The sequence below is a fragment of the Puma concolor genome, chromosome E1, assembly GCF_028749965.1.
Source record: "Puma concolor isolate L17-30 chromosome E1, mPumCon1.1.hap2, whole genome shotgun sequence".
In the NCBI taxonomy this organism is placed as follows: Eukaryota; Metazoa; Chordata; class Mammalia; order Carnivora; family Felidae; genus Puma; species Puma concolor.
Genome location: NC_141680.1, coordinates 47,914,444 through 47,922,881, shown reverse-complemented (window position 1 = coordinate 47,922,881; position 8,438 = coordinate 47,914,444). Strand labels below are relative to the sequence as shown.

At 47.8% G+C, this 8,438-nt stretch overlaps 1 protein-coding gene across 8 annotated transcripts in view; it reads left to right on the top strand.

The window, feature by feature from the left end:
* Positions 1-8,438, top strand: part of MARCHF10 (membrane associated ring-CH-type finger 10) — an 82,835-nt gene that overhangs the window by 46,839 nt on the left and 27,558 nt on the right. For 7 of the 8 annotated variants that reach the window (XR_015244230.1, XR_015244229.1, XM_086687663.1 and 4 more), the window contains exon 5: positions 3,579-3,731. Coding sequence is in view for 6 of the 8 variants with exons in the window: in XM_086687663.1 (XP_086543789.1) it covers positions 3,579-3,731 (153 nt within the window). In the remaining 2 variants the exon portion in view is untranslated. The remainder of the gene's footprint in view (positions 1-3,578; positions 3,732-8,438) is intronic. The other variant, XM_086687662.1, reaches the window with a different exon arrangement.

Genomic DNA, 8,438 nt, shown 5'->3' with positions numbered 1-8,438 from the left:
GTTGAGAGAGTAAAGGAAGCAAGACATTTTTTTAAGAAGGCATCTCTTAGACAGAATCTTGGCACCTCCTTGTCAAGACAGGGGGAGGGAGTAAAGGTTTAGGAGTTGTATTTTTCTCTCTCTTCGACCTGGTCTATCAAGAACCGTGTCTGTGTCTGGCAAGCATGTAAAGAACTGAGCAATGATGAGGCACATGGAATCAACATGCACGATTAAGTGGATTTGGTTCTCAGTCATCAGGGCCTTGGGTAAATAGGAGATTACTACATTTTTCCCCTCTAGTCAAATTAAGAACTATTCAATCAACAATTACAGCATCCCAGCATCGTCAAGAGAACTAGGACAGGCACCTTGTATCGAAACAGCCATTTGGTTTCTTTGTCCCTGGAGGCATCGCCTCGCTCAGACACTAGAAGAGGGTCCAGTGCAAAGCAAACCAGTCTTCCCCAAATTCACTAACAAACTTCAGGGTGTTGAGTGGCAGCAATGGGACTGCTGAGCACAAATGCCTTCTCTCCAAGGCAACGGGTCTGTCCTCCAACCTGAAGAGGAAGCTCTATTTCCTTCCTCTTCCAGTGTGACTCTAACTTGGGTCTCTCTGTAGGTTAAGGTCTGTACCATGCCACGGGGAGGACCATGCTAGAAAGGCCCCAGAGGTCTGAAGTTTGGTTTGATTTGGGTACGGGGAAGGTGAGTAGGACCCGGAAACAGGGTGCATAGAAGCTGTGCGGCCCAGGTCACCTCATCTGTGCCTGCAACGGCAGATGGTGAAAAGGGATATTTTGTAAGAGTTTGCCTTCCATAGACTCTGAGAGGGTAATCACAAGGAAGAAGTCAGCAGTACCACCAAATTGGATTACAGTTTTTAAGGTCATGACCAAACTGTCTTACTCATCTTTGCGAACCCTCAAATTATTACATAGCAAAGGCACACGGGTATTTGTCGAGCAGATTATAATAGGGAGTTGCTATTTGCCTTTTGGATTTTATAAAGGATTGAGGGAGGACGGCTCGGCAAGAACAGCACAGAAATGAAGGTTATCGAGTAGGTTATTCTCAAGGGATGAAACCTGCAGAACACGTTCTGGGCCAGTGCAATTCTCTCCGGGGAGCGACTTCAGATCCCCAATTAGTAGTAGTAGCAGTAAACTGTTTGTGGCACATGCTGCAACAACCACTGAGAGCGGCCGAGAAGCACCGGACACTGAGGCCATTTACGTACATTATTGTGAAACGTCGCAGTAACTCGGCAACATAGGAATATTCCCGTTTCAGAGATGCCGAGCCTGAGGTCCAACCTGCCCAAAGTCAGGGGCTCCTGCCCACCCTGCCAGCTTCGCTTGCCAGACCTCGTAAAACCATCTCCGGGTTCTCAGCTTTGTTACTTTAGTCTGCTGAAACTCTCGGTTAGAGACAGACAGGCTCATTTCTGGAAATCATTTAAAAGAGCTGATGCTTCGAAGAAAGCGCGCTTTTTTTGGAACAAGACAAAATCACCTTAAGTCATCTTGGATGGTTAGCACAAGAAAAAGTTCGTTCTACTTTTGGACTCCCCCGGGGTAGCCGGGTAGCCGAACGCACCTTCGCACATCACACTAAGCAATTACTCTTTGTCCTGAAGGAGACCAGGCCACACGCAGGCTAAGACAGGGTCCTCATCCTTAAGGAGAGAAAAGATGTATACCTCGGGCGACGTTAGACTATTTCAATGCTAAAGGTCCTAGGAATCCTGAAAGTTCTGGCCAAAGCAGAGTCAGAGCATAAAAGCATGTGGGTGGGCATAAAAGTGGAAATAGGCCTTGAAGGACCTGCCAGCTGGGGCAGGCTGGGGCAGAAAGGCCCCTGGGGAGGAGGACCCCACCCCTGCACCCTGGGAGGGTGTGGAGGGGGGTGAGGGCATGGGGCAGTGGGCAGTGTGAGGTTCTGCTGCCCTGGGCTCTGAAGGAAATGCAAAGATTCTAACGGGATTCCCGCTAGGCATCAACGTGCAATCCTTGTGACCAGGACCTTGGGGCCTGAATCCCAAGACTGCCCCTCCCTCGGCCCTCCAGCTGCTGCTTTTTCAGTAGGAACCCCATTGCCTCCCGCCCTGGCCGTCAGGGGAGAGGTAGGAGGCAGTCTTTGACTGCTGAGAGCTGGAGGGATGAGGTCCTAGATGACCAGGGAGAAACCCATGGGTTGCAGGAAAGCAATCTGGGTGCTGAGAAAGTGCCTCGCTCCCCCCTCCATCCTGGCTCCCGTAGCGTAAATCCCCTCTCACTCTCCTCCAGGTTAGTGAAATTGTGTCTCATCACCACCCCACACCCTCTGAAGAATATATCCTCATCTTCTGGAGAACTCCCTTCTCTCCTTTGCGGTCACACCTGCAACCCCTCCAGGCCCCACCAGCTCACCCTACGTGAGCCACCACCACCGGCCGTGCCCCTCTTTCCGCAAATCCCCAGTAGAACATGGTCCCCTCCGTCTTGGGGACACAGAACTGAGTGCCTTCCCCTCCTGGGGCCCATCAGGAGAAGCGGGCCGTACCTAATCGCATTAAACTCGGCTTCGTGAGCTGCCAGGAAGAACTTTCATTCATTTCCTGAATCTGGACAAAAACCACAACTGACTCTCTGGAACATAAATCCAGTTGTCTCCGCAGGCCAAGAACGGCTGCTCTCTCGCACACAACTCAAGGACCTTCCCAGCTTTACCCGTGTTGCCTGCTGGCTACGGTTATTTGTGAAACTTCTGAACTGTCCAAGAGGGGATGAGCCAGGCAAATTCCCCTGGAAAGATCTAGTTCAGATATTCACAATTCAACTGCCTTGTAAACTCAAGAACTTGCAGAGAGGTATGGAAAATACTGAAACGCTTGCCCCATACTCCGCGGGCACTGACGCTTCCTACATGTGCAGAAGACATTTGAGATTATTCAAACCAATTAGCAACCTAGTTCAAAATGTGAATTTCCAAAAAAAAAAAAGTCATCGGGAACTCATTCCACGTTAGCATTCCCACTACTGTCTTTCCCGTGAGTTTATCCTCCCAGCACATAGCCAAGCAAATAGGTATACCTGGTATTCCAGACATTGGAACTTTTCTGGAAGGCCATCTTAGCTGCTAATAAACAACCTGAGGGTACAAAATAGGCTGTGATTCAACCTTGGAAGAGCAGCTGGAGAGAGGGCCTTTGCATGTCCCAACGGCAGAGGGCTCTCGACAGGGCTCCCAGCATGCCCATCCCAACATCTATGAACAGGACGCTAGAAGCATCTTAGCAGAAGGGCACACCCCTTATAGACCCTGCTTGCAGGTGTCACAGGTGCTCATTAACGGTGAGTGATAACAACCTTGCGAAGTAGGTATTATGATTTTCCATTTGATAGGGGAGGAAACTGAGGCTGCAAGGGGGTGATGTGATCTGCCCAATTTCACACAGCTACAAGGTCACAGAACCAGGTTTCAAATCCAGCTCTTCTCTGACCACCTGGGCCCCAGTCCCTTACCTGCCTTCCCCGTTGCTGGGCCTTTGGAGCATTCTTTATGCAGAAGCTGTTTCCCTGTAAAAATTATTGAAAAGATTTTGCACCTTTCAGCAGCCCAGGCACCACAAATTTTATCAAGGAAGAGGAGGCCAAACCTGGGGAGACTGACAGTCAGCCCAGAAACGCAGAGCCCAAGAGTGCCAGGGGACAGGAGCAGACAGAAATCGCAGCTGCCAGTGAAGTCGCCGGCCCTCAGGGGACCAGGTAAGGACCTGGGACCCATGCGTCTTGGTCCTCAGAGAGGACAGACTTGTGTGGTTACCTGGTGAATTCCATATGGTTTTCAGACACTTGGGATTTTATGTGGAGGACAGTGTACCTTAAAATGAAATGCTTAAAAGGATTTGAAAGCAAACTATTGGATCTAGTTACCTTCTCGGAGAGAGGCTGGCCGGAAAAGGTAGGGCAGGGGAATTTGTTTTTATTTTTTCTCCCATTTATTCCATAAGCATGACTGTGCATGGTTTTGAGTGGGGGCCAGCCATTCGGCTTCTGGAGAGGGCATCTGGGTGGTGGGGGACAAGGGGTGGAGAAGCAGTCTGCAGGTCTGGGGCTGTCTCACCTGGCCCAAGAGGCGGGGAGGGGGGTCTGTGGGTGGCAGACTGCTCACCTCCCGCAGGGATCTTCTCGCCTCACCATCCAGAGTGTTGAGATCTCAGTGTGTAAGAAATAACATCAAAGCAAATACACACTTTCCTTCAAAACCCTGGTCTGGTGGATACGTCCTCTTTCCGTCCTGAGCATTCATCCAAAGGCCCAGGCCATGTTGCTCCACTGACCACATCACCCTCCCCTGTGATGGCAGAAGGAATAGGACCCGAAGAGTCTCCATGGGACTCAAAGAAAGTGACACTGGACAGCCAACCTCGCCAGGGACCTAGTCTTCCCCTTGGAGAAACCACTGAGCATCACACTTCCTCACCACCCGATGAACACAGTAGGCTTTATTTTAAAATGTGGTATATACTTCAGTGGACACCTATAAATATCAAACAGGGTAGTGGTTTGGATGGCTTGGAATTAGGGGCAATTAGAGCATATGTGAACCTGCAACAACCATATGTCACAGGCCCCCAGTGATGTAACACCTCCTATTGAGAAGGGCAGACCTCCCTTCTAATTTTAGGTCTTCTTCCTCCCTGCCTTGGAGCCTGGGATGGTCAAGTAGCCCCTCTGGGTTACAGTCCCCTTGTCCTAAAATGATGCTAACGAGGGGCACCTGGGTGGCTCAGTAGGTTAGGTGTCCGACTCTTGACTTTGGCTCAGGTCATGACCTCACAGTTCATGGGATCTCACAGCGTTGGGCTCCGTGTTCTGGCAGCTCAGAGCCTGCTCAGAATTCTCCTCTCTCCACCCCTCCCCTGCTAGCTCACACTCTCTCAAAAATAATAAAAATAAAGAAACTTAAAACAATAAAAGATAATATAATCTACCTCACTGTATTGCTGTAATAACTAAAGGAAGTAATACACTGACCAGCACCTAGCTATAGTAGGCTCCAAATTACTGTTAGTTTCTCTCCTGCACCGCGCCAATGGTCCTAGTAAACCCTTGAATATTATATGAAAGGTCAGGTTCCCCGTGCATGAAACATCCCATGAGGCTCATACAATCCTCCACCTATACCTGGAAGACATCTTCTGTTATCCTGAGATTCACTGAGAATTTATCCCAATTTTCTAGTATATATTCAGCTTTCTATTATATAAGGATAAGGCCTCCTTGTCTTCCCCCAGTTTTTTTCCTCACTAGTCTCTCTTTCATTCTTTCTCTCACATTCTCAAGTGGTTTGTATAAATTGGAGTGGGAGCCAGATGTTTGAATCGCATCCGTGAGAAATTCAAAGCCAATGTGACAGAGAGGTAATATATAGAAAGCTCTTACAAATCAATAAGAAAACCCACGAGTACCTGATAGGAAAATGGGAAGAGGCGTAGCAGACAATTTCACAGAAGAAATGCAGGCAGCTAGTAAACATGTGGAAGAAAACAACAAGTTGAACCTCACTAAGTAATAAATGTAAATTTGCACAAGATCGATTTGGCCCATGAACTTGGCTAAGGTTTTAACAATAACACCCAATACTGATAACAATATTGTCACCCAATACTGGGTAACAATAATACCCAATACTGATAGTGAAACGAATAACATTTCCTGCGCACTGTTGTGTCAATGTCATGCCAAGCCCTTGGCAGGAGTTGCTGGTGACACAGCTATGAGAGATGCTTTCATTTCGTACCTGTAGGGTAATTTGGTTACAAACTGGAATTTGGCAACATGTGTGGAAAGTCTTTAGAAGGGTCATACCTTTTGACCTAGCAATCCCATGCCCGCGAATCTGCTCTAAGAAGACACGTAGTCAAAGACGTACGAGCAAGGACATTTATCATGGTGTAATCTGTAATAGCAAAAACCGTGAAACCACTTATATACCCAAGAATAGGAGAAGAATGAAACAAATTATGATACATTTATATAATGTATCTTTTTTTAATGTTTTTATTTATTTTTGAGACAGAGACAGAGCATGAGCAGGGGAGGGGCAGAGAGAGAGGGAGACACAGAATCGGAAGCAGGCTCCAGGCTGAACTGTCAGCACAGAGCCCGATGCGGGGCTCAAACTCACAGACTGTGAGATCATGACCTGAGCCGAAGTCGGACGCTTAACCGACTGAACCACCCAGGCGCCCCTGTATATCTTAACCTGTCCTTAATATCATGCTCTTGAAGAATAATTGAACTTCTGGCAGGAGATAATGCTCACAATAAAAAAATTAGGGAAAGAAAGCAGGACATAAAGTTTTATGTACCCGAATATTCCAGTATTGACTTTTTTGAAAAAAAGTATTTCTAGGTAAGAGCGCTGACTTATAAATTCAAATGACTTCAGGGAACCCATGGAAATGGCAGGGGAAACACGTAACCGAGGCTGTGGGGACTGAGGTAAACCAGAACGTACAGGCTCCACCTAAAGGCAGTTAACTCAGCGTTCAGAGGCCGAGCCAAACCACTATTGCAGGATGAAAATGGCCCAGGGGTCTTGGGTTTGCAACCCACCCCTGAATTCCAGAACAGGAACAAGGGCAGTCTGAGTCTCAGATTATGGGGATTTTTATTTCTTCTTCATCCTCTTCTGAAAGTTCCAAATTTTCTCCAAATGAACATCAACTACTTGTATAATCAGAGGAAAACAGGTAAAAGTATATGGTTCCTACATTAGGACTGGTTGGTCAAGCACATGAAGAAATCTAGACCAAAGACAGAGAGGATGGATGCTTTTTCTGGTTTCATCTTGTTGCACCTGGAACATTCAGTGGCACCTGGTTGAACTTCTGGAAATGGGAGCCCCTCCCTTCTGAGCTGGAGTCCACACAGGGCCCAAGAGGCGTTCGGCAGCATCTGTAGGGTCTGGTCTATGAATAGCGCATCCTGGCATACCAAATGGGGTGATTATTCCCAGCCGGAAACTATGAAGTCTGCTCCCTATCTGATAGACGCAAGAAATAGGGTTAAAATAGTGGAAATATAGGGGCGCCTGGGTGGCGCAGTCGGTTAGGCGTCCGACTTCAGCCAGGTCACGATCTCGCGGTCCGTGAGTTCGAGCCCCGCGTCGGGCTCTGGGCTGATGGCTCAGAGCCTGGAGCCTGTTTCCGATTCTGTGTCTCCCTCTCTCTCTGCCCCTCCCCCGTTCATGCTCTGTCTCTCTCTGTTCCAAAAATAAATAAACGTTGAAAAAAAAAATTAAAAAAAAAAATAGTGGAAATATAGAATGGCACAGTCTGCCACCTTTAGGGGAAACACACCAAGGAAACGCTGATTGAACCTTTAAAGAGGAAGGCAGTGGTGGTGACAAGGAGAGTGAAGACGCATTCCCTGGGGTGTTTTGGGATACACAGGAGCTGCCTTGCAGCATTCAGAAGCCAGTGTTGCTGGGCGACAGCTCTCTGGCTTCCTTGAAATAAGCTTGTGGTTCCTGTTGAGTGTCCAGTTCTGATTTGCAAAAGTTGTCCTGGCCGATCATTTTGCTCAGGTGTCTCCTGAAGCCCAGACTGAATTGGCTCAGGGCAGAGGGACAGCTGTGTGTTCAGGGACAGACCAGAAGATTCAGGTTCCAGCAACTTGTTTGCTAATCTCCACGGTGCTTCATCGGATTCAAAATGAAAAGCAATCGACCGGAGCCTGCATTTCTGAATCTTCTGTATCACTTTTTTTTTTTTCTCAAAAAAAAAAAAAAAAAAATCAAGAGAATTCAGTTGGTCACTTAGAAGAATTTGTCCCCCCAAACGGAATCTGAGTGGGCATACCGGCTCTACTCCTAATACACATACAGCCAGATGCTCAGAGCTTCCTGGAATCGCTGATATATCTCTTATTGGGGTTTATAAAACCCGTGAGGGGCCTGATTGGGAGAGCTTAACTGATTTCTGGAAGAGCTGATGAGTAAAAATTCACACTGCGTCGCTGAGTGTCCCATGCAGTTAACAATAAAAGAGGCTTAGGGAGTATTAGGACTTTAGAAGCTGGTGCTCCCAGGAGGCCCTCAATTAAAGTGAGTCAGTATTGACTTGGCCCTTGGCTGGGACGGAGGCTCTGCGGATTTGCATTTCACTTGCCTGAGCTATTACCACACAGGCCTTTCCAACCCCGTGGAGTCCTGTCCACTCTAGGGGGCGAACGGCTCTGGAAAGTAAATGATAAGGACCAGATCCTGCAGGATAGCACAGGGGAGGTGGGGGGTGGGGCCGGGAGGAGGCTGATGCCAGGAGGAAACCAAGAGAAGTGGGATCAGAGAAGTAAGTACTTTCAGTGTCCTATCTGCACTGAGAGGGTTAAAAAAAAAAAAAAAAATCCTGAACAGTACATGCACATCACAATGAATTAAACGGATACTCATTTTCACAAGGAAAT